The sequence below is a fragment of the Crocodylus siamensis genome, chromosome 4, assembly GCF_052110815.1.
Source record: "Crocodylus siamensis isolate JL-2025a chromosome 4, ASM5211081v1, whole genome shotgun sequence".
NCBI lineage: Eukaryota > Metazoa > Chordata > Crocodylia > Crocodylidae > Crocodylus > Crocodylus siamensis.
In genome coordinates this window covers 238,044,359-238,069,086 of record NC_143398.1, presented here as the reverse complement: position 1 = coordinate 238,069,086, position 24,728 = coordinate 238,044,359, and the positions used below count along the sequence as shown (strand labels likewise).

Sequence of the window (24,728 nt, the reverse complement as noted above, 5' to 3'; positions counted from 1 at the left end):
TGACAGATGATGAACTCTTAAGCGCTACCTTCCTGACAGCTCCCTACTAGGAACAAGTAGGATCTATTGTAACAAAACCCCCAGTTTTCCATTTCTTTTTGTTTTTTAATTTATTTTAAAAAGCATTCCCTCCTCTTCCCCAACTATTTCTGACTTTTTCTCTCCCTCTCTATTCCCTATAGATAAGTATAAGTGACCTCAGATAAGCTTTAAACACTTTTATTTTGGTAGCAAGTTCTTGTTTTTGGATATCCACTATTTTACATTGTATAACTATTAGGTTTGTATTAATTTTTACTGTTTGTATATTGTATTATTATCATTCTTGTACTGCTTTTTTATTGCTTCATATGGATATTGTATGGTTTAGGCCTGTGTTTGTAAGTGAACGAAAGTCAAGTCAAGCCTCCATCTTGTGTCCTCTGCCTGGGCATCCCATGTTGCAACAATATGATTCATTGTACCCCTCCCACGTAAATTGGTTCCCCGATGATTGGGAATGATTGAAATACAATGGTAGCAGGCCTCTACTGAATGGCCTGTAATGACTGGGCCATCACCTTGCATTGATTCATCCAGGAACAGAGACAACTTAGTATTTGAAAGACAAAAGACCCTGCAGAACCAGCAACTCTCACCATTAGACACCTGAACCTGCACATCCCTGCATGGAGCACACATGCTTAGTACGCCAGGGGCTGACTCTTGTCTGGGCATGCCTCCTCTCACTAGGGCCATACAAGTTCTGCCCCTATAAAAAGGGGCAGTAAAGACAGACCCAGTGGGACACGCTCTCCATCTGGACCATCACCATGCCATACCACCTATCCACCCAGGCCCTGCCGGCGGCACATCCACTGGACAAGGACTCCTTTCCAGCCTGGATAGGTAGATATTACCTACACACCACCTCCTACAATTTGGGTCCGCTCACTCTCTCAACTTCAGCCCCTGCACTAAGCCTCTCTAACCCCTTCTGCCAGTGTGAGTGCAAGAGAACCAATAAGACATTGTGTCACCATCTCCCCTGTTCAATAAAACCACTGTCATTTGCAACCCTGAGTTGGGTCATGTTTTACAAAATCCCAGCCCCTTCCTTATCTTAAATTCCAGCCTTATTTTCTTTCTCTCTCTCAGCTCTAGCCCCCATCCCTCTCCACTAGTTTCCCTATCTCCTCGTAATTCCTACTACCTTTTCCCTGTGACTTTCTGCTGCCTTTCTCTGCTTTCCAGTTGCCCCTGCTGCCTTTCAGTCTCCTGCTGCTTTTCCTGTGATATTTCTGCTGTCCATCTCTGTTTTCAGGCTTCCCCCACACTTTCTGTAGTCATCCCCCTCAGCTTCCCAGCTCCTTGTGGCTGTCCTGCAGTTTTCTCCAGCAGCTGGAGCCTTTCTCCAGCTCCCAGCACCTACTGTCGCTCCCTGGAACTTCTCTAGCTGCCCAGGAGCCATCCCCTGGCTCCCCACATCCAGAGCCCCTCTTTAACACCCACACTTTCCCTTAGTCCCATTTTCCCTCTCCCCACCTACCTTTTCGGCTCCCCTGTAGCTCTGGCTCCAGTCCCAGCCTCAGCCTCTGTGCTAGGATTGCTTCCCTGTTCTGCAGGCTTTGGGTGTTGTCTTTTAATTAATTAAGATCAATTAACCTAAAGTTACCCCCGAGCCTCAGTTCTTCAGTTCAGGTCCCTGTACTCTACCAGTTCTAATCCTGGTCCTGGTAACTTTCACTCCCTACACTTAGGAACTCACCTGTGTGTATGTGTAGGTGGGTAGTATGTGTGTGAATTAGTGAATACACACACACACATATATAGACATCATTGTGTGTGTGGTATATGAATTAGTAATCCATGTATGTGTATTGGATGTGCAGGTGTTAGTACCTGGTAACTGATTCAGTCTAAATTTGGTGTGTGTAGTGTGTATGTGCTTGAACTGGTGATAGGTATGCATGTGCCTAGGCTGGTTTGAATGTGTATGTGCCTGAGCGGGTAGTGTCTATGTGTATGCATCTAATTGATCTGTGTGTTTGTATATGTGCACTTGTGTCACCCTCCTGTCTAACAGCATAATATTGAGATCCTGAGAGTTGGCCTGACCCCTCAGGGCAACACTATTAAGGGTAGTCCCAGAAATATCCACTTGGACATATAAATGCTTTATCACCACAGGATGGTTAACTGCATCTTCAGGTGAAGATCAGTGACCAAGGACACAAATGCAATCTCAGTGCTATCCAAGGCAAATGCTAGGCTAATAACAGGAATCCAACTGCATCCAGAAGTACTTAAGAGTTGTCAGATAACCACCTGGCCTTCCCCAAAATGGGAAGGGTGATAGCTTGCTGAGGAGTCAGCATCAAGTGTTGGTTTCTCAAGTAGGAAGTTGTACAGTTGCAAGCAAAAGATGATTTGGCATCTTTCTCTCCCAAAGGGAAGCACTGATAACCCCTGCCAGCAACAGCCCTGTTCATCCCTGACTGGCTTTTACAAGGACACCGACCAAGTCCACAGCTGGCTGTCCACATCTTGCTAAGCAGATTCTCTGTGTCACTGGGCAACAGTAACTGAAACTCATCCATATGAATTGGACAAGACAGAACCTTCCCAACCCCAAACTTTGACTCTGCAGCACATATTGTGGTCCCCAGCTAGGCCAAATACAGGGAATTTTGTCTGCAAAATAAGCTGCAAACATGTCTTTGTAGACTGCAGAAGACTGAAATTCTGAATAGAGACAGCCAAAATAAACCAGATTAACCAAAATTAACTACCTGGTTGTACTGGATGACACTTGGCATATATGATGGTATTGGAGGAAAAAAAACGGTCTTTCACTGCTGCTATTGTCATACTGTAAGTCCTTTAAAAAGAATCTGTGCTGAAGTTCATTGGTTTTGCCAGAGGTAGAGAGGCATTCACCTACTCATTTCTGTTTTAACTGGCTCAGGGGAAAACTGTAGTACTGCTGCTGCTACTACAGGGGAAATGGACACCTGCCTGCCACTGTCTGTGGCCAAGGCCAGTGCGCTATTCCACAAATTGATCAGGTCAACAACAGAGTAGCTGTCAAGGTCGACAGGCATGGTCCCCAGAGAGTTTTGCAACAGATATCTGTGCTGCTAGAAGGTAGCAGTCCAACAATGACAGATAAGTGGGGTCTACCCCCTGATAAATGGGGTCTGTTTCCTGGTAGGTACAAAACATTAGGTCCAATGTGGGCCTCATCACGTGTGTTGGCTCAGTTACTACCTGGGATAGCTGCATGGTACACATGGAGGGGATGAAGTCCTGCTCCAGCACTAAAGAGCTGGCCCTAGCATGATGTTGAAGTTAACCAGGACCATCATTTGGGTGCAGATTTCTTTATGCTCACAGGGCTTTACTAGCCTTGCCAGCCCTCCCGGATTGGCAGGGAGTCTACCAGAATCAGCAATGATCTCCTGGTGACGATTGAAAGTGATCTGGGAGACGGATATTGTGAATGGGTTGAACAGTACAATTAATGACATTATATCATGTTGGAAAAAAAAAAATCTCCCAGAATAGCTTGAGTCAGAGGCAACCCTAGGCTTTACAGCTTTCACTTCAATTCTGCTCCATGAAGCCTTCAAACTCAGTATTTTTTATTTTATTAAGCAGCAGACACTTCATTTGCACTAGAAGCCATGCAGTGAGAGTGAACTAGAAGGCACAGATTTAGTTTTAACTTAATTTTTTAAACAATCTATTTGTTAGTATTAGTGTCTTATTACTTAATGAACAATGGCTTCCATCATCTTCACTGAATTCCCCACATTGCTCATTAAGTTTTTCTTTCTATTGGAGTTGGTCTATTTTCCATGAAATTCAATACTCCAACAATAAGAATTACTTATAATAAAAAAATCAAAAACCCTCAGCCTCTGATAGGCTTTGTCTATTATAATTATTGAGTCTGCACTGAATTATGTTGAGAGACAGACTGACCAACTGTTCTGGGTAATAAGCAAGTTCATGCATGTCAGCCACCATAAATAAGTAAATTGCAAATCATATTACTAGTGAAGCGATAAAGTCTTTGTTTATACTGGTATAAGAAAAGCATGTTTAACTATAACACAAGTCTCTACATTCTTTTTAATTCCTTTGCTTTCATACATACCTCAAATGCTTTATTCCTACATCTCTAAACCACAAATGTGACCAGGCAGACTAAAAAAGCGCACACACTTCTAGATACTATCAAAACTGAATGATAACAGCCAACATAAAAACCTATTCCTACTGATCCTGGACATGAATGACTTGCAATTGAGGCATGCTATGACTTCTGCAAAAATCAAAGGAGCATTCCCAAGTCACATACATAATGCTGTCCTCATAATAAAGGTTTGGGACCAAATTCTATTCTCAACTTCTATTCTCAGAAGTATAAGAGCCCATCTCTGCTGATATTTACTGACTAAACAATTCTTCCTAATCCTAGTTTGAAAAGCACATTGAAGCCAAATGAGAATGTTTCATCCATCATTTAATTAAAAAGTTCACATCGGAACACCACACAGTGTAAGTTTCTTTAAAATGACCACATACAGTGATGAGACAAGACAGTACTAATAGTAAAGTGTAAAGTTCCTCCAATTAAATAAAATTATTTGCACTGATTACAAGAAACATAGCACCTTAATTTATTTAACTAAGTTCCATACATAATTTAAACTCTGTTAGGTACCAACCATTTGCATATAAATCGCAATAAAAACAGACATTCCAAAAACTGTACTAATTAAAGTATTAAAAAAGTAGCAAAATTATCAGGACCAGTACAGCCCGTTCAGTTTCCTCACAGTCATTGTTTCAGCACACTGTTGTGCAAAGTCCTTTGTAATCTAGCTATGTTGGCATCCAGGGCTGCTAACCCATTTTTAAAGTCCTCTTCATCTCGTGAAGTAAATGTTGAGAAGGAAGACACACTCCATTCAGACTTCCCCGCCATACAATCAAAAAGAGAAAAACTAGAGTCGGGAGATAGTTCACTGCCTGTTTTCTGAAAATTTTCTTTGTTGTGTGGCATAGGAGCGTACGGGCGTTTGTCAGACTGAGGTCTGTCTGGCTCATCTGTAAACCCTTTGGCAGATCCAATCATTATTTCTTTTGGCCATATTTGGATCCGATCTCGTTCCAGCCTGGTGGAATTCCTCGTGGCCTCAGATGTATTTTCTGTAGTCTTTTTCAAATCGTAACCACCGGTGAACTTACCAAAAATTTTTGCATCATCCAAAATCCCAAAGTCGTTCTGCTTCTTAAAGTCAGAGAGCCCACAGCTGTAGTCCAACTTCTTGGAAGCTGCATTAACTTGGTGCTGGGTACAAATTCTTTTTTCACTTACTAATGGCTGTTTTTTAGAGGCACTGCTGGTCAAAGGAATATAAATAGTTTCATCCACTTTGTGCTCTTCCTCTATTAAAGTCCCAGAATCACTAATAGTTTCACCATCTTCTTTCGATAGGGGAGGTAGAATCCTTGGGGCTGGTATTTCCTCTCCAAAGACTGTAGTTTTTTTAGGGGATCCATCAGGAGAAAGCTTTTCATGGGCTAGCCGTAGCATTTCCAATTCTCCAATTTTATGTGAAAACTGAGGTTCCTCATTTGTCCAAACACAATCAGTTTCTAACTTTTTAAGGTAACTCATTATTGAAGTACTCACAGGGAAGGGGTTGGTTTGCATCTGTTTCTCATAGTCTTCCAGAAGAGACTTTGTAAGACCTTTACCCGGTCGGTGTCTCACATTGTCTACAGTTAGGTCAGAGAGAAGCTTGGCCATGCTGCTCTGCAAAGTTCTGTGGAGAGCAATTTATTAAATCAGTCATTTGTACTTAATGGATCTTTTCACAGACATTTTATACAAAAATGTTTAAAATTTTAACAGATCGCACTGACCATTTAATACTAATTTGCATTTTCTCTACAACAGCGCAAGACTGATACAGCATTAACTTATTCAAACGCTACTAAACTCCAGTCTTTGGTTCAGCGAAACCTGTCTACCAAATGAGTAATGAGAAGAACAAAGAGTGCAGGTCTTGAGATTAATTTCCTGCTTGCTGGGGTGAATGGATCAGGAATAAATAGCTTTCTGGCAAGAGAATGTCACCTTTCTGTACAGCATAAGATCCAGCATCTCATTAATGTTCTATGTTTTTGTTAAGGTGTGGGATCTGCTTTTGAGCTTGGAAAAAGTGGAAAGAAGTCCTTCTTAAGCTTTCTATAAAAAATAAAATATTTAAATACAGACATACACAAGTTAGTCACTGTTACTCCTCATTTTCTGCCTTCTGTTCCAACAGATAGGAAGATTTGCACTATGCTCACATGTAATAAGATATTACAATATCACCACCTGGCGGCCAACAGTAAAGAGTCACAGAAAAGCACGTTCTCTAGAAGTTCAATAATAAAAGTCTATGATTTAGACCAGTGGTTCCCAACGCAGTGCTCACGGGCGCGACCCCCCAGATTTAGGTGCCCACACGCATTTTCACAATCAGTAAAAATTATTATTCCAAAAAATGCTGTCATTGCCGACTGAACTCCGAAGAGCAACACTTCAACTTTTTTCCACAGGCTGTGCACAACAGCTGCCAAACTGGGACTGTCAGTCTGACTGACGCAGCGATGGAATGGTGCTTACTACTCCCTCTCCAAACAAAACTATGAATTTACCTTGAGTCGGCCATGAGAGATGGACTGGCTGAATTCATATTGGTGCCCACTTTTAAATTCCTATGTGCCCTTGGGCACAAACGTTGGGAACCCCTGATTTAGACACAGTGACTGCTTCTTTTTCAGGTCTGGGGAAGGCTGTATGAAGCCAAAAAAACTGTCCCTTATCTCTCCTGACTATGCAAGTTGGTCCAATAAAAAGATATTATTTCACCTCACAAATCTTATTTCTTACAAGTCTGACACAATTGTTAGTAAAGGTTGACATATGCTATATTGGGCAAATACTCTGAATTTTGGACAACCAGAATCAACATGCCAGTGCACGTAAGTAAACAGCACTGTCCAAAAAGTAATTGATTATATTTTAGTCATTCCCCCAACTGATGGGATAGGGTAAGCACTCATTGTACTTCACTTCCTGAAGGGAGGAAGTCTCTGCCAAGTTCTTTTTAAGGACATTTTTTCCTACTTTCTCCCTTTTCACAAGAGAAAGGAGGCTTTTTTTTTTTTGTTGAACAGGCTGCAGAACTAGTTCCTAAACCTTGCAGATTTCAAGGAATTAACTCCAGCTGGTCAGGACCATGGCCTCCCCTAGTTCTGTGTCTTTGGGGCCCGCCATGCATATTGCAGGTGCCCTATTAACCTAGATCTGCCATGGTAGCTAGAAGCCAATCCTGCCTTGTGCTGGTTAGACAAGTGGTTAGACAGCTTTTCTTGCTGTTGTTAGTACCCTGTTGTACTTCATCTTACTGTCTCAGAAACCATGCCAACAGCCCTTTTAAAGGGCTCCTGTTAGAAGCCTGGAAAATGAAAGCTGACAAAATCACAGGAAACATCAGAAAGAACTTCTTCACAGTTAGGGTGGCCAAAATCTGGTAAACTTTTCTGCTTTTCTACTACTGTTACTCATTTAGCTGCGTATCTTTGGATTGAAAAAAAGGTTACACGCTTAGTACACTGGAGTGTGCTCTTACTGTAAAGCAATCTGTGCTCAGTAAGGACACAGCACTGAGCGCAGCACTGTCAGTTGTGTGGTATGAGCAACCCCAAACCCGAGTAGCTCCCTTCATTTTGATGGTGTCTTACAGTAACGGCTTTTAGTAACCTTGAAAACGAAGAGAGTTGCTATTGCCATGGCATTGACAGCACACAATGTAGCAAATCCCCAAATGACTAGTTTTCAAGGCTTTCAGCAGCTTCAATAGTAATCACTGCAAGAAACCTTGAAAATTAGGAGACAGGAGTTAGTCGGTTTCATGTCACTTAGTTTCGTTTTGTCAGGGATGATCCTGCCTTGAGCTGGACTCGTGAGGTCCCTTCTAGCCCTACTTTCATAGATGGTAGGGTTGGAAGGATCATCAAGTCTGCCCCCCTACCAGTGGCAGGACAAATTGCTGGGGTCATGTGACCCCAGCCAGGTGCTTGTCCAGTCTCCTCTTAAAGACCTCCAGGGTAGGGAAGAGCACCACCTCCCTTGGAGCCCATTCCAGATTCTGGCCACCCTAACTGTGAAGAAGTTTTTTCTGATGTTTCCTATGATTTTATGTCAGCTTTCATTTTCCAGGCTTCTAACAGGGGCCCTTTAAAAGGCACTTCCCTCTCTATGGTTTCTGAGACAATAAGATGCAGTACAAGAAGATACTAAGTTAATAGGTCTGTCATGATGCAGTTAGGCAGAGTACAATTAAGTTACAAAGTAGACGGGGAGCTCAAAACTGCTATGCACTTAAGTAGTTTGTGCATTTAACAGCTACTCAAATAACTTGAGTGTGTTGCAACATAAGCAGTAGGCAACAATCTGGGACTACCATTTTATTCTGCAGTTAAATGAATTATACACACACCCCACATCAGTGTACAAAAGGAGCACACCATAAACCTTGCCAGTTTTATTGGTATCTTCATGCAGGTGAACTCATCCCATTCACTGGTTGCGTACTTTGAGCCCTATACATTCCTGACTCAGAGAGCTACCTTTTTTATTGGGCAGACAGTATCAGTGGGGCCCTGTCCTTGACAAGTTTTTCCAACTACTATCCCAACACATAAAAATACATTTACAAAATAACTTAAAAAACTATTAATAGGATGCAACTACAAAGTAGGGAAGCCTGTAAGGTTACTGAAAATAATCTTAAGTAAGGAAGAAATGGCAAAGGGACAAACTGTGGCCAAAATTACCTGGTCAGTTCACGCAGTCTGTTCACTTCTGCATCCCGCTGACGTAAGGTTATACCCAGGATCTGATTTTCTCTCTCTGAGGCTTCCGATTTAAACTGGAAGTTCTTCACATTTCCCAATGCCTCATCCACTTCTAAAATTGCAAGTAGAATTTTATATAATCATTGGGGGGGGGGGTTCCATTTAAAAGCACTGTGTTACAACTGAGTTCCAAACATACCAATTTTGAGCTTTGTAGCTTGAATATCAAACTGCTGCTTATTTTCAAGCAATTCTTTATCTTTCTCTTGAATAATTTTTGCAAACTGCTTGTTTTCTTCTTTCTGGCTTTCTATTAGTTTAAGGAGTTCTTCATTTTTATTCTGAAGCGATTCGAGGCCCTTCAGAGATTCCTTCAGTTGACTCTGGAGTGTTGTATTCAGGGACTGTAGGGAAACTACTACAGGAAATAAAAAGACGCAGCCATTTTTTTAAAAGTTTCATTTCAATGCCCCAAACTAACATCATTTGTAACTATTAAAATTTAAGAGAGGATCCAGATTTTTAAGAAATTATAAAGAATAAATGATTACAGCAATTCAATTACAAAGCAACAAATCTCATGTAAAATGTAAGCATAAATCAAATTTTAGCGATGCAACTCTTGTTCTCTACCATCTGATGCTTGACAATTTTTTATTTTTCCATTAGCCCCAAATCTTTAAAGAAAATAATCCTGTTTAGATAGCAGCTATTAAAGACACCGTTGTTGATTTCCACTAAAAATCTTTTCTTATGATGCACGTCCCTATGTATTTACAATAAATGTATTTAAAGGAAAAATTTACTCTACTCTTTTAAAGCATACTGCTACAACAGGCTTGTCCAACATGTGGCCTGCCAAGCAATTTTCTCTGGCCTGAGGTCCCTTGCTCGGGACAGGTGAGGAGTCCTGGCGCCTGCTCCACGCTCCATGGCGGTGGTGGCGGGGCAGCGGTGAGGTGAGGCAGGCAGGGCCCTTTTCCTGGCTGGTGCTGACCCGGCTGGGTTCGTCCCATCCGGAGCAGCATGTGGCTGAAGCAGCTTCCCACAAGCTGCTGGGGACAGGAGGAGCCCGGTCGGGTCTGCACCAGCCAGCAGAAGCGGCAGTAAAGCCGTGTGCCACTCGGGACAGGATGAGCCTGGCTGGAGCGTCAGGGGCTCAGCTGCATTTTCCCCCTTCTAGTACCGGTCAGTCCCGAGCAGCACACGACTCCGCCATTGCTTCTGCTGGCCAGTGCCAACCTGGCTGGCCTCCTCCCATTCCCAGCAGCACGTGGGAAGCCAGCTTCAGCTGCATGCTGCTTTTCCTGGCCGGTACTGACCCAGCTGGGCCCATCCCATCCAGGGCAACATGAAGCTGAAGCTGGCTTCCCACATGCTGCTGGGGACGACCGGCTGGGTTGGACCGACTGGCCAGCAGAAGCAGAGGTGGAGCCTCCTGCCTTCTGGGACCAGCTGGCACAGGTAGGGGGAAAAAATGCAGCAGCACATGGGGAAGCCACTGCTTGATAGGGGATAGGATGGGCTGGCAGGGCTGCACCAGGGAGGGAAAACTGTGGCTGAGCCCCCGCAGCTGTGCTGTATACTCTTTTAAGACTGAACAATATGCTCAAGAATAGAGCATGAATGATCTGGGCTCCAACATAAATTTGGAGCAGGTAAAAATCTTTGTAAAAATACTGTCCAGTGTTTGGCTTGTGTTTGCTTCTGTTTCTCTTTGTGCCAGACTGGGGGTTCAACTTGTTAAAGATGTGTTACTAACAAGTTATTAATTCAATAAAAGTAGATCTTCTTGAAGATTCTCAAAAATGCCCATATTTTGTTGCTTCGATTAGTTTCCACTCTGGCTGATCTCTTTCCCACATTTGATCTGTCGACTTGCATTATGCTTCTTTCATTCATTGAGAAGTGAGTAGAAGCAAAAGTGTTTCTTTTAGTCAAATGTTTGGTATTATTTCATTGTTGCTTTATATTGTTTTTATTTTGGATTTTAAACCACATTTCCAGACCCATTTCATTGTCACTTCCTGCAACTTCATTGATGTCAAAGGTTATGTGACATCACTTCCTGATGTGATACCATATTCAAAGACCTCACAGGAAGTGGTTCGCTGGCCCACTGGGTGACAAAAAGTTCATGATCTGGCCCCACATTCAAAAAGGTTGGACACCCCTGTGCTACAGGATGCAATGAAAACAGGAGAAGCCCTGCAAAAGACTAGGGACAGCAATATCCCTGTACATGGCTTGATACAGCCTAAACCTGTAAGTCTGTACCAACATGCTTCCCCTTGTCACAAAAAAAGAATGTATAGTGATGTTTCATAGTCTCAAAGTACAGCTGAATCAATTATTTACTTCTGTACTGGTGCCTTGCTTTTAAGTACAGTACTGAACTTCAAATTTTACAAGTAACATTATTTCTCTTCTCAAGATACTGGAATATTCTGACTGCTGTTCAAGTAACATTACCCACCATTATACTAATTGGGAAGAGATTAACTGTTTTAAAGTGACATACTGTCAATCTACGGTTTGTCTGGTTTTATTGCCCAGTTCCCCCAAAAAATCAGAGGAAAACTGCATTTCTCTTTTAAGGTCAGCTGTAAGCTCAGATGCCTGGTGCATAAAGTAGTTCAAAACTCCTAGTAAGATACCTTTGCTTACAGAGATATAATAGGCACTTGCATTCTATGCACTCCAGTGGTCTGGTAAATCACCTATCTATCAACCCTAACAGGACCCTAATGTCTGTGACGGACCCCCCCCAGTAACTTCAGCAGAGCTGTAAATAGGCATAACAACCCATTTATGTGGGTCTGAGTGCAAGATTCAGATCATAGCCTCTTTCCTGAGTGCCGGTATCAGCCAAAGGTGAACAAAAAAAAAAAAAAAAGATTAGCTCTTTACAGATACCATTTTCAACATATTTTAAACAAAATCTTTATATGTATTCCCCGAACATTATCCAAGGCCCACTAGTACTTGCATTCAAAGTGGCAATCCTGGCTGGATTCCTTCTCAGCTCGCTCTCGTTCCCTGAGCTGCTGGTTCAGTATTCTTACTCTCCTAAAAGCAAATTGTGGAGAAAGTCCAAGTACAGAACAAGTTCAAAAGAAACTGTATTTCAGAATGGGTTTGTATGCAACAAATTTGCTAACTTAATTAAAAAAGGAAACCAACAATACATTATTAGACTCAGACAGCAAAAACTTTTTAATGAATTACGTTCTCAAACAAGGCACGTGTACCTTTCTTTACACCAAGTGAGCCATTTTCAAACCTGGCAACCTCACTCCAGTTTGACAGGGGAGAAGAGGTTCATTTGTATTTGTTCCGAAATAAGTTATTTTCAGCATTCAAGAGTAAGTTGTCTCAGACCCTTATTACACCTTTACATACTAGTATGATAACTATTTAGTACTATATTTTGAAGGTGGATTGCTTCTTGGAATAAAGCTTATTCGACAAAGAGAATCCTTAAAAATTATGCTCCTCTTTTTGTTTTCCCCCAAAAAGATAACATAACAGGATTCCAAGTTCTCAAATATAGGTAAAAGAAATGAGCGTTAAAACTTGCAGGCTACTACTAACTAGATGCAGAAACTAGCTGTTTGCATGCCTGCTTCTTTCAAAATGATTTACAACTACAACTGGGTTCCCCATTTCTGAAATTCCACCCCTTACACTCAAGTTCAAACAAAAAAAAAAATTTCACAGCTTACATCAAGCATCCTCCAGAACATCTAGCCTATCTCTATTAAAATTAACTTGTGATGAGAGCCTCTGCTCATGTCTGAATGATGTGAAGTTAAACTTTATGATGTTTTATACAGGCAGTACATACCTAGCTGTAAAATGAAAATACGGAATCTGAGACCCAAGTGGGTTAAGCACCATATTTTCTTGTATAGAACATGCTTTTCCCCAAAAAATCAGCTGCCAGGAATTTTTGTGGGACAGAGGGCATACTGTAAGTGAGGAAATATGGTAATAGTAGTTTCTGTCCTATAAGTGCACGGGGCTCCCTACCTGCTGTTACTCAGTTACAACTACTTAGTATTACTTTCAAGGAAAGATCTTTTTACATAATTCTGCCTTTCAAATACAAAGTGCTTATCTTTTTGGGGGCGTGCTGTATGTGAGAAAACACAGTAATTGCTCTCCAGCTTTACTTCAGTCCAAGGCTGAGATCCGAGTCATGGTTCTTGTCCTGTTCTGTGCTTTCAACTAAAAGATACACACATGCATGTGGCACCATGAAGCACTATGCAGAAATACCAGAGGTAGCTCAGGTATCAGAAATAATCTAGTTCTATTAGTATGGCAGTTCTGTGCAGCAGGGCTACTCAGCCCAGCTAAGCTGCACTAATGCTGCTAAACTGTTTCCTAAATTAACTCATTCAGAGATGGCTTGGGCATCTTTGCTTAGCATTACACAGATATGCCGTGTAGACATATTTTAGCAGACTACAATTTCACTTGGAAAAAAAAGAGAGGAATAAAAGCATCACTATTCATGTGTAGTAGGATTCTTAGTCAAATCGCATGAAATGAAATAGTGATATATGAGACATCACATAAAGAGTAACAGAATTTGTGCTCAGTTAAATGTAAATAAGCGATTTAAAAGAATATATAATACAGCAACCTATACATGTATAAACAAAAGCCCTTCATATGAATGCCAAGTGGACAAAAACGAGATGAGCCTGGAATTCCACAGAACTATTCTACAATGTACAGTTAAAAACTGTGAAGTTAATTAGCAACATCACACATGGTTTTGAACTTGGCTACTGACCTCCGCAACTGGGCATTTTCACTTCTGAGAGGCTGTATAGCAAGTGCTATTTCAGCTTGTACATTTGTACTTCCAACTACTGCTGGCAGCAATGACACGCAGCCATCAATTTCACTTATCAGCCTCAACATTTCTGAATCATCTTTAAGAAAAGAGTAACATGAATAGCAATATGCACTACACATTTACACACATTTATTTCTGCAATGTCTAAATGTAAACTCTACTGCCCTCCAACATTAGCATATCATTAAATTGCCCAGCACCATTTGCACTTCATGAACTATATATGCTCCAGAGCCCTAAAATTACAGCATTAACCTTCTTTTTGAGCCCTCCATGGGACTCCCTCCACATTCTGATCACATTATTCTGTGCTCCCTTCTCAAGGAAAATGCTTGAATGTCTATGGAAAAACTGGAGTATTTTTAATCTATTGTTGTCCAAGATGTTAAACTCACGTTTAGCTTCTTCACACCAAAGCCTACAGCTCAGTTACAGACAGTGCTTATAAAAAAAATCATTCTGAATTGTAATTTTGTAACACCTGAAATTCAGTAGTCAATCCTGCATTAGTATTGGTATATTATGGATTTCTAACAGTTCACTCCCACCCACATACCATAGCACACAGGGTTATAAATATGTACTGATGAAACCATCTTTACCTTGATCTGCCACCAGTGCCTTGAGCTCTCCCAAAAGATATTTTACTGTTTTAACTTTCTGGGCTGTTTTTTCTGGGCTTGCTTTTTTAGGTTTTAAAACTTTCTTCTTAAAACTTGTCTGACAGCTGGTATCTCTTACTGGTGCTATATCCAGTATGTTCAAGTCCTCTTCTTCACTGGTGGTGCCCTCGCTGTATTCTGCAGCAGTTTCCTCTTCTCTGGAATCCAAGTTTTGGGATGGTGCTGGACCAAGATTCTGGTGGTTCTCATCACCCTTGTTATTTTCCGCCTCACGTGGCTGTAACAGAGTCAGGTGAGCTTGTATGCATCTTATCAAGTCTGCCTCCTTTGCTCGTTGCTCCTGGTTTCCTTGGGTTGGCAACATCTCGTTACCAGATGAGGGAAGGAACAGAGGTGCTGGGGGATTATTTGACATGGCTGGAGGTACACAAGGCATCATCCCAGGACCAGTGGTGACAGACTGCACCTGGGCCGTAGGAGCAGCTGCAGAAACTCCTGGGAAAAACACAGTTCCTCCTATCTGTGATGCACACTGGTTGCAACCATCAGGAGGAAGACCCTAAGCAAAAATATATGCTAATTAAACAAAAAAAAGGTAGCAGCCTGCTTTCTTTTAATGCTTAAAAGCTAATGTGATCTTGTTCACTTTTGGGCTATTTTTATATTGCAAGTAATAAGTAGCAAATCTATTCAGCCTGCACAGTCTAACCTTCCACTGTGCTAAGGAGTAATTAAAAGGCAAACTGAGTTAAGTTAACTAAAGACTTGATGACTTTGCAGTGCAAGTTCTCAAGAATGTACCCACCTCTCCCCACAGCTCAGAAGTGTGTTAAGGCAGCAAATACTCTTTGAAAGCAAGTGGGGCTCACTTTTAAAAATCACAACAAAAGAGGAGCTGGTATGAGAGTTACCTATGTTATTACACAATAACATGGAAGTTAAAGCCTCTTCACCCAGGCAGAGGGGGGCCTGAATGAGTTATAGGCTCTCTCAAACCAGGGCTTGAATTCCCTTAATCTCCCATCTCTCAGGAGAGTATCCTAACCATAACATTACAGGCTAGACAGTGTGAGTGCATGCCCAAAACCTTTTGCTGAGCTTCAGCCACTGTGGCCAAAACATAAGATTCATGAGGTCAAGAGGGAACCTGACTTCATAAGCCTGTGGTCAGGACACTCAGCTGAGAAGGGGGAAAACTTTTTCTCCAGTTCCTTCTCCTTGAAGTGGTTGTGGATTGTACATTAAATTCTCAGTGGATGCATGTGTGCGTGCAAACACATATACCCACTTCTGCAGGTACCTGAGGAACTTTCAGGTCAAAAAGGATGGTGTACAAGGCAGTCCTTGACTTGCCACATTTCACACTTACAACGCTGATAAACTGACACCCTGTTTCAACTTTCTGAACTTTACAACACTTGATTTGATGCCACACCATGCCAGCGAACAAGTTCACTGCATCACCCATCTCCCTGGAGAACACCTGTCCAAACTTCCTTGGACACTTTCTTTAAGAAAGCAGACAAGACTCCAGAAAACTTGCAGCCTGAGAAGACTCCAGCCAAGAGCCTTTCAAAAAGTCCGGCAAAGTCACCTGAAAGAAGTCGTTCCAATCCATATGATTGCTATTTACAATATAAATACATTAACATAGCTATATTACTCATTTATAATTAATCGAGTACAAAATTCTGGGTTATTTTTGGTGAAAATAGGGTACTGGGCCTGGGTTCAGAAACAAATCCCCCGTTTATAACATTGTTTCCTATGGGAAAAACTGGTTCCACGTTGCAATGTTTCCACTTAAGATGCAGGTTTCAGGAACCAATTGTGTCGTAAGTCTGAGGACTGCCTGTATAGTGAATTTAGACACCTGCAAAGTTAGACAACTACTGCCCAAGGATTTTTTGGATTGCAATTTTGGACTTAAGAACTTAATTTTTTGATCTAACCATTCATTACAGAATTCACTATACAAACATACAAGTCTCAGCCAGCAGAAGTGAGCTATGCCCTTTACATTTTTTCTTGGTATCTAAAGGAGACGTACTACATTAAGTAGCAATGCTTGCAACCATGTTCTTAGCACAACACCTTTATATCATTGTTTTCCCCTTCCTTTCTCTCTCTCCTGCAAGAGGTTCATCTCCTATTTTCCTCTCAATCCTTTTAGCATAACCTTCAAAGGAAATCACCCCCTACAGACTTTATCAATTTTCTTAATTGAAATAAGACAGTTAGCTGCAAAACAATTTTTGAGTCTATGCAGGACTTTAGGCGATTTTTAGCTTGCCAGTGAACCTGATCATCTAATTTTTTTATTAGTAACATCACTAGAGCTATACTTTCATTACAGTTGATTTAGTGACCCACACATCACAGCTATTTTTTCCTTATGAAAAATTCCAGTTAACATCTAAAAAGCATAAACATTTAGTACAAATAGAAAAAAAATCATAGAATGAAACAGGTGACAACATGAACTTAAAATCTTTGTTTATAGTTTAAAACAAACGTACTTACAGACTGCATAGTCAAAGGATTGGCTGAATGCTGTGGGGACAGAGCGGGTGTTGAGGTAGGTAAGCGATAATTAAAAGCTGTAACATTTTGATATCCTGGAAGAAAAAGTATTGTTAAATGTTAGGCTAATTTTTGGTGAAAACAAATGCAAGTAAAAAACAAAGAAGCGTCTAGTTATAAGGAGAAATTCATACTAACCAGGATCTGACATGGGACAAGGAGGTCTTGCAGAAATTCCATTACAGCTCTGTGAAGCCTGACCCGTTATTAGAGCCATTTGAGTTTGCACATGCTCACACAGTTTTTGATGCATCACAGGAGAGGGCTGACTGAAAGGCACATGAATTGGTTGAACAGACTGATTTTGTACTCTACTGGAAAGTTCTCCCTCTTTTTCAGCAGGTCTGGCACTTGAGGTGATTTTCCTATTCAATCCTGGCACTATGAAATAAAAGCTGAAAGTTATTTTTCTTTTACTTCTCTACAAAACCCAACTGTGTACCCAGTACAGCTCCCCAAGTAAAAGAAATACAGTTTATGATCTCAAGTTTCAGAGATGTAAACATCTAACCAATTACAAAAAAAAGGGAAAAAACTGAATCCTACTGGACTTCTAGGCTCCTAATGAAGCAACAGACCACAGCACTTGAAGTAGTCTTACTGTAAAACCAAGGCTTTGGGTCTACGTTTTTAATCAACTATCATAGGCAGAGCCATCTCTAGAGTACAGCAAATTGGGGTGAATGGCCCAGGATCCACTCTTTGGGGCGGGCCCGTGCAGCCGGGCAGAGTGGTTGCAGCCCCTCCCACAGGGCCCATCTGGAGCCGGTGGCTCAGCCCCGTGCTGCAGAAGAAGCACGGAGACCCCCCACCTTTGTGCGAGTCCCATGGCCCTATCCAGTGTTAAGGGGGCCCTGCACGGGCTGATCTGTCCCAGCCCCTGCACCCCCCTAGGGTCAGCTCTGATCGGGTGTGTGATAGCTATGATCATCAAAACTGTGCTCAACTGTCTCCTTACCCCACAGACACTTACATGGCTTCACAAGCTACAGTTCCACATTCCATTCTTTATTTTTAGACTCCCATTAATAAAATTTAAGTTAAAAAACAAACAACACGTCCCCAGAAGTGACACTGGAAACAAACAAACCTGTGATACCTTGTAAATATGTTTACCTGATTACATGCTGGGTGGTTTGTTTGTTTTTTTGTTTTTACAGGCTACTGTCTCAATCAGTGCACAGACTGAGCAGCCAGTCAGTATTTTTTTATCCCTATTACACACTGAGGATTATTTACAACACAAAAAAACAAAACAAGAAAAACTAGAAAAATCGAACTAGAATAAAAGCCCTGTCATTTGACATTTTCCTAACTGGAATACCTATTAACTGGAATTCCATCCAGCTGGACATAAGGTGAGGGGAAAACTCACACGCAGCAGCCACCACCACCACCTTGCACTGCTGCCACTCCATATCCGGCCCCCCCACCACATCCAGTCAAAAAACAGCCAGCCTCAGGTAACCGGGACTTTAGATACCTGGCATCCCCATTTTTCACTCATGCCAGATAACAGGGCTTTTATTGTATAAAGTTTAAAAATTATTCATAGTCCAAAGGGGCTCACTATGATACCCCCTAGTATCTTAGGACCATTCCAAAAAAAGCACTTATGTGTTGGAATTCAGGAACTGAAGAACAAATCATAAAACCCCCACTTAATCACTCATGTGCCTGACGGCAGAGACAATGAATCCTGTAACGTATGGCACTGCCTAAAGGAAAGGGGCATAGGCTTAATTCCTCTCCTTTCTTAATGGCTACCTTAGGTGGATCTTTGCTTATGCTACTGCATGTCCCCTTTACGCACCAAACTCTTCCCGTGCATTGTGTTCAGAGACAAGGGGGGATGCCACCAGGAGCAAGGCACTTACAGGCTCCAAGAGTTGCTGAACACTGTAGCACCAGAATCCTTTTGTGAATCTAGCTCTCGATTCTCATTCAAAAGAACAATCATTCATAAAGTTATTGTCTGTTGCATACAGTGAAGGATACTATTTCAGTTCATTGATTTAAATACAATCTACAAAAATTAGTGGAACTTAGTTGTTTATTTTATTAAACCAGCATTTAAAAACAAGGTAGGAAGTTGCAGATTATTATAACAAAGTTAATTAACTCTGTGGATAAGTTAGCGATCAACAAGCATTTAAAGAAGGAAATCAAACTTTTAGGTGAAGGGCAAAGGAAGAAAAATGGCTTACCAACTTCTTTATGCACAGGGGCTGCAAGAAGATTTTTCTTTAGTCCTTTCCTTTTTGAGGTATTTCCTCTGGTAACTAATGGTCTAGAAGTAGCCTTAACAAAAGTTGCTTTTCCTGGTTTCTGACATACAGTTTCTTTTCCTAAAATATAGTTGAAACAAAGGCCATTCAACAAAAGCAATCAAAACAATGTTACAGAAATTAAGATTTAACTTAATTTATAAAGGTACCTGTCGCCTCATTTTGCAAGATGCCCTGCAGTAAAGCCGCACAGCGATCAAGCCCATTATTTATAGTTGCAACCTACAAAACAAGAGTTACAGTCAAAATACAGGTACCCATTTTTTCCAACATGCAGGTACAGTACAATGAAACAAAGTTCTATTTTGAGGGCATTGTTCCCAGGGTGAGTCACAGTTAAGATTAATTTACATGTCATCAGTGAAAATATATTACATTTGTTATTGCTTTGCTATAATTGTGTTGCTGCATGAACCTCCATTTAGTGGATTACATGTTTCAAATAATGTCTGTTATTTTCTTACTCGCATTAAAAAGTCCTCAAATACCTGATCCTCGGAGTCAGTCGAGTAGAGAGAATATCCAGAGTCTACATCAGAATGGCATCCTTTTCTTAACCCAATCCTGAAAGAGAAATTCACTTTTTATATCCTCTTAACATATAGAGAGAAAGTATGAATCCCTCCAATGCTCAGTATTCAGTATCTTATCTGAAACCCCACACAACCACATTTGCAATGAGCTATACTTTAAGATAAGGGACAAATTCTGCATTGAGATAAGATAATTCAACTCTTGCACATATCAACAGCAAGTCAGAGCAGGATCTGACCTTGATCAAGCAAGTTTACATGAGATTAGTAATTATGTTGACTAACTTGGTGAATTTAATATGTAAGTGTACCATGGAATTGATGATGTTGGTTATTAAAGGGGATAATTCTGTATTCCTTCTACAAGCATAAATTCTACTAGACTCAACTGAAGTCTCATCTATCTGACAGCTCACGAGGTAAGGAATTTATACTACCTTTCAGCAGAAACTTATTAGAGACACATAAAGAATGGTTAACAAAATACTACGTTGTGATGTATGTGGGCGTTTTAAATGCATACAGGTGCACTATAGGAAAATGAGAAGTTCTTACTGTTTTCTTCCATTTGTCAGTTTGGCTGTTCCTGTTAGCCTTCCTGAAGAAAGAACCTGTAGATTACATAAAAAGTATATTTATAACAAATTCTTTGATTAATTTTAAAGGAACAGTATCATAAAGGCATATCAATGGATTAAGCCTGAGACAACATGCTGAAATTAGAGAAAGCGATGCAGCAAGCAACACTATGGGCTCAATTCTCCCATTTATGGATGTGCAGGATCTTCAGCAGCACTGTTTGCAGCTGCAGCACATGCAGAGAGCTTGGTAAGGCTCACGTGTGGCCACACTTCAGCGCATTTTATGACCTGATTTTAAGCCATTTGAGTCACAGAAATCACCGAGAAGTAGGGCTTGAAGGGACCTCCAGAAGTCATCTTGTCCAGAGGTTCCAACCCCTTGGGCAACGTCCTGGCACCAGGCTGAGAGGGGCGGGCTAGTGGTCCACAGGAGGGTTGGCTGCTAGACTGGATGTCTGGAAGTGACTGGCATACCACGGACCGGCAACCAAATCAGGATAAAAGAGGGTTGGCTACCGGTTATACTCAGTATAGAAAGGGGTTGGCCACCAGTCTGTGGTATGTCGGTCACTAATGGTTTGCAGTTTGTGGTCACGTCCGGTCTGCGGTCTAAAAAGGTCAGGAACCACTGATCTAGTCCAACTCCCTGCCAGGGGCAGGATTGTCTGTGTCCTGAACCATCCTGTACAATCTAAACTATTGGAAGTTTACATCCAGACCCATCACATCTTGCCCAAGACCCACCAAGGCAGGATCATCCCTATACAAACCCAGTGCCCAAATTCTTTGCAGAACGACCATCACCCTGGACACAAGCCCTCATGCCTGAGCCTGGCCCCGCAGCAAAGTCTTGCCTCTACGACATGTCAACATAGGCAAAAGGGGCCCCAGGCACAGGCCCTCCCCTCGCAGCATTAGTCACATGTGACGTCACAGCCCAGGTGAGCGCACGGTTGACGTGTACTCACATCTGACATCACAACCGAGCTCACAGCTGACACCACAACCTAGATGAGCGCGCAGCTGACGTCATAGCCGAGATAAGCGCACCCCGAGCCCGCGTCAGACCAGTCCCCGACAACCCCGGGGCTGCCCAGGAGCCCCCAACTCGCGGTACCTTGTGGCGGGGGGCGCCCAGCCGCGCCATGGCCGAGCCCGCGGCCGGAGGAGGCGGGGCTACGCCGCCATTTTGCTGCCGGCCCCAACGGCCGCTTTCCGAGAGGCGGCAACGGCCGCGGGAGGGAGGAGGGGGTGGAGTTAGAAAGCTGAGGGTCGGGATTGGTGGAAGCAGATCGGCGGGAGCCAATAGCGGGAAGAGGGCGTGGTCACACGGCCCGGCCCGGCGCTGCCTGTCCCTCCCCCCTCGGCTCCGGCTGGCGGGGTTCGTACTGCGCACGCGCAGTTGGGGGCCCTTCAGCGCTCGGGAGCGGCGTCTCCGTGCACCGGGGTTGATGCAGGGTCCTCGCGGCCTCCTGCTCGGCCTGAGCGCGAGGGGACACGGTCCGGAGGCCGGGCTCGTTGCCACCCGGGGCGGGCATGAGGACAGGCAGGGCCGGGAGGGGCCTCCCCTAGTGCAGCTCCGCCTGGGACAGGCGCTCGTGGTTCCTCGAGGCAGGGCCCGGCACCTCTGGCGGGAGAGAGTTCAGCAGAGAACAACCAAAATGGTTCGCCACCCTCCTTGTGAGATGTCTCTTCCTAATACCCAACCTAAACCTCCCTTGCTGTAACTTCACACCATTGCTCCTTGTCCTGTCTTCTCCGAGAGCAGCCCAGCTCCGTCCCGTCGAACCCCCCGACTGCTGTGGAGGCTCCCCTCGCTCCCCTTGGGCACAACCTGTGTGGCTGTGCGCCAGAGGCCATGGGCCTTGTACACAAACCACTAATAATGGATACCAGAATTTGTTGCCTCTGAACATTTTGCTGTCATCTCAGCCCAAGGGCCTAGGCTCTTTAGATAAGCTACCAGTGCTACCCCATGGGATTGGATTTGGAGTGAAATCACAATTGAATATTTCTACAGACACGGTCAGATCAATGGGCGAGATACATAGAGGGGGGATAGGCGTGAGTACCGCCGGTGCAGGGAAAGTTGGGCTGTAGAAGCAGTGCTGACACAATGCTACTGATGCACAGGTTAGGAAAAGGCAGGAGTACAGTTACCGGAGCAATCATTTTCAGCCTCATTGTGCAAATGCTTTATGTTTTTAATTACCCAGCCATCCACTATTTTCTCCATCAGACCCCTCCGTCCTTTCCCTTTCCTTTTACCATACCCTTCACTGTGGTATCTCTGAATGCCTTTAGGAGTGTATTGAGCCTTCTGTATTGCTTTTTCTCTCCCTTTATCCCCATGGCTGAAGACCACGCAGTGGAATGTTTCATTTTCTTAGTTTTGATCTGTGTTTTTGGTTGTTAGCTGATTTTGGATTGCTTTGATTATTAACTATATAGGTTGTTATATACTTATGATAGAGGAGGTATGATCAAAGAAATGTGCCTTGTCCTTGAAATGGAAGATTTGTGATGGCCCCTTATTCTTGAGTGAGTTCATTCCACAGTCCTGGATGAGTCCGTGAAAAGGGTCTGTATCCTGTGCATATGAGTCTTAACCTTGGTGTAGGAGACTCCCATTGTGCCAGAAGATTGAAATGTCAACCATGGGCAGGGGCAGGGGCAGATCCAGTGGGTGTGCAGTGGTGCAGTTGTACCCTCATTTATTCCTGTTCCACCCAAAATTTTAAACCAACACCCTGGGAAAGGCAGTGGCATTTCTATTTCAGCGGAGGGCAATGAAAATGGTTTGGGGGCTGGGGCACATGACTTCTGAGGAGAGGCTGAGGGAACTGGATTTGTTTAGTCTGGAGAAGAGAAGGCGGAGTGGGGATTTAATAGCAGCCTTCAACTCCCTGCAGAGGGATTGCAAAGAGGACAGAGCTGGACTGTTCTCAGTGGGTGCAGATAACAAAACAAGGAGCAATGGGCTCAAGTTGCAGCAGGGGAAGTTTAAGTTATGTATTAGGAAAAACTTTTGACTGACTGACAGTGAAGCTGGAGGGACTGTCAAGATGTTCAAGAAGGCTAGATGTAGTCCTGTGAAACTGAGTAATAGAAGTATATTTAACTATAATGACTACAGGACTAATGGAACAATATCTTTTGACTATTTTTGCCAGCTTGCTGTGCTCTTTAAAGCTGTATATATAATCTAGGAAATCAGTGCACAGTCCAGTAGTTATGTTTTTGCTTTGATCTTAAATTGAATACTATAGTACTGGCCACCTGGTGTGTTAGTAAAGCTTGTGTTTTTCTTTAACTGGAGAAAAAGATGCGTTGCATTATATGTGATGATATGCCACACCATCTGGACCCCACTTCTCAGAATATACCCATGATCACAGGTTTCATCCTGGAGCAATAGACTGTCTTTTAGACATACTGGGAGAATCCAGATAAATGCACACATGCAAGGTGTGCATTTCCCATTGCACAAATAGCGGCGGCACGTGTTTGTGCCCCTGCTTATTGTCCCAGGGCATGCCCCTGCACGCACACTGTGGCATGTAGCAAATTGACCTGGATGGGGTGGGAGAGGCTGGGGTGCTGCCCTAACAGCCTTACCTTGGGCCCTGGGGGCCTCTTGAGGCAGCAGCAGCACCAATCTGGCCACTCAGTCAGAGCCCAGCCAGTATCCGAGTGTGGCTCTGGCTAGCCAGGCTCCCTTTCTGGCACTGCACGCATCTGCTGCATGCACTGCACCACTTTTTTTAGTCTAGTGTTTTTTGGGGGTTTTTTGATTTCAGGAATCTCCTGGTGTCAAATTTTGGTGCTGTGCTGTTAATTAGCAGTGCAGCAAATGGGTGTGCATGCGCTGTGCACAGTTTACAGTGCTTCAAACAGTTTTGAGGCATTGCAGACTACACATGCACACCCACTGAAGGCAAACCATGACACACAATCTAAGATGATCTGAGACCTTGAACTAGATCTGAGATTCACTGGGAAATCAGTGTAGAAATAGCGTGACATTTTAAATAAACATTTTTCATTTTATTGCAAAACATTGATTCAAAATTATTTTCTTCATTTTGAATTTTTTGTGAAGAAACAAAAGTCTTTTGGAAGTGACATTTTCTGGCAAAATTTTCAGTTTCAGAAACATTGAATTTTCAGGGGAAAATTTCCTGTACAAAATTTATGACATGCTTTAATAATTAGTGTGTAAGAAGATTCCATTTCACTAACATTCTTTCTTAAACTACACTCTCACAGTTTTATTGAATTCTTTGCCAAATTGTTTATTAACAGACAGAAAAAAAGTCAGTAAAGGACCAGTTGGTAAGAGT

General features: G+C 42.6%; 1 protein-coding gene across 2 annotated transcripts; it reads right to left on the bottom strand.

The window, feature by feature from the left end:
- Nucleotides 1-4,187: 4,187 nt before the first annotated feature.
- CCDC14 (coiled-coil domain containing 14) lies at nucleotides 4,188-21,616 on the bottom strand. 2 transcript variants are annotated; one of them, XM_090045979.1, is made up of 13 exons: nucleotides 21,503-21,616; nucleotides 20,360-20,415; nucleotides 19,760-19,835; nucleotides 19,421-19,493; nucleotides 19,191-19,331; nucleotides 17,122-17,364; nucleotides 16,924-17,018; nucleotides 14,380-14,959; nucleotides 13,712-13,853; nucleotides 11,897-11,976; nucleotides 9,107-9,325; nucleotides 8,887-9,019; nucleotides 4,188-5,819 (listed from the first exon to the last, which is right to left on the bottom strand). In XM_090045979.1, exons 1-13 carry the CDS (start codon nucleotides 21,530-21,532, stop codon nucleotides 4,829-4,831), a joined length of 2,859 nt encoding a protein of 952 aa, XP_089902105.1. In that variant the 5' UTR covers nucleotides 21,533-21,616; the 3' UTR covers nucleotides 4,188-4,828. The 2 variants fall into 2 exon arrangements, with proteins under 2 accessions (XP_089902105.1, XP_089902106.1); XM_090045980.1 differs by lacking the exon at nucleotides 21,503-21,616 and adding an exon at nucleotides 21,354-21,482.
- Nucleotides 21,617-24,728: the final 3,112 nt, after the last annotated feature.

Bases quoted from the DNA above. Each gene is read 5' to 3' on its own strand.
- CCDC14 (XM_090045979.1), bottom strand. From the start codon at position 21,532: ATGGCGCGGCTGGGCGCCCCCCGCCACAAG. The intron at 14,960-16,923 runs GTAAGTACGTTT...ATTTTTGCTTAG, and splicing joins ATCCTTTGACTATGCAGTCT to GGTCTTCCTCCTGATGGTTG. The intron at 5,820-8,886 runs GTAATTTTGGCC...TGCTCTCCACAG, and splicing joins AGACTGCGTGAACTGACCAG to AACTTTGCAGAGCAGCATGG.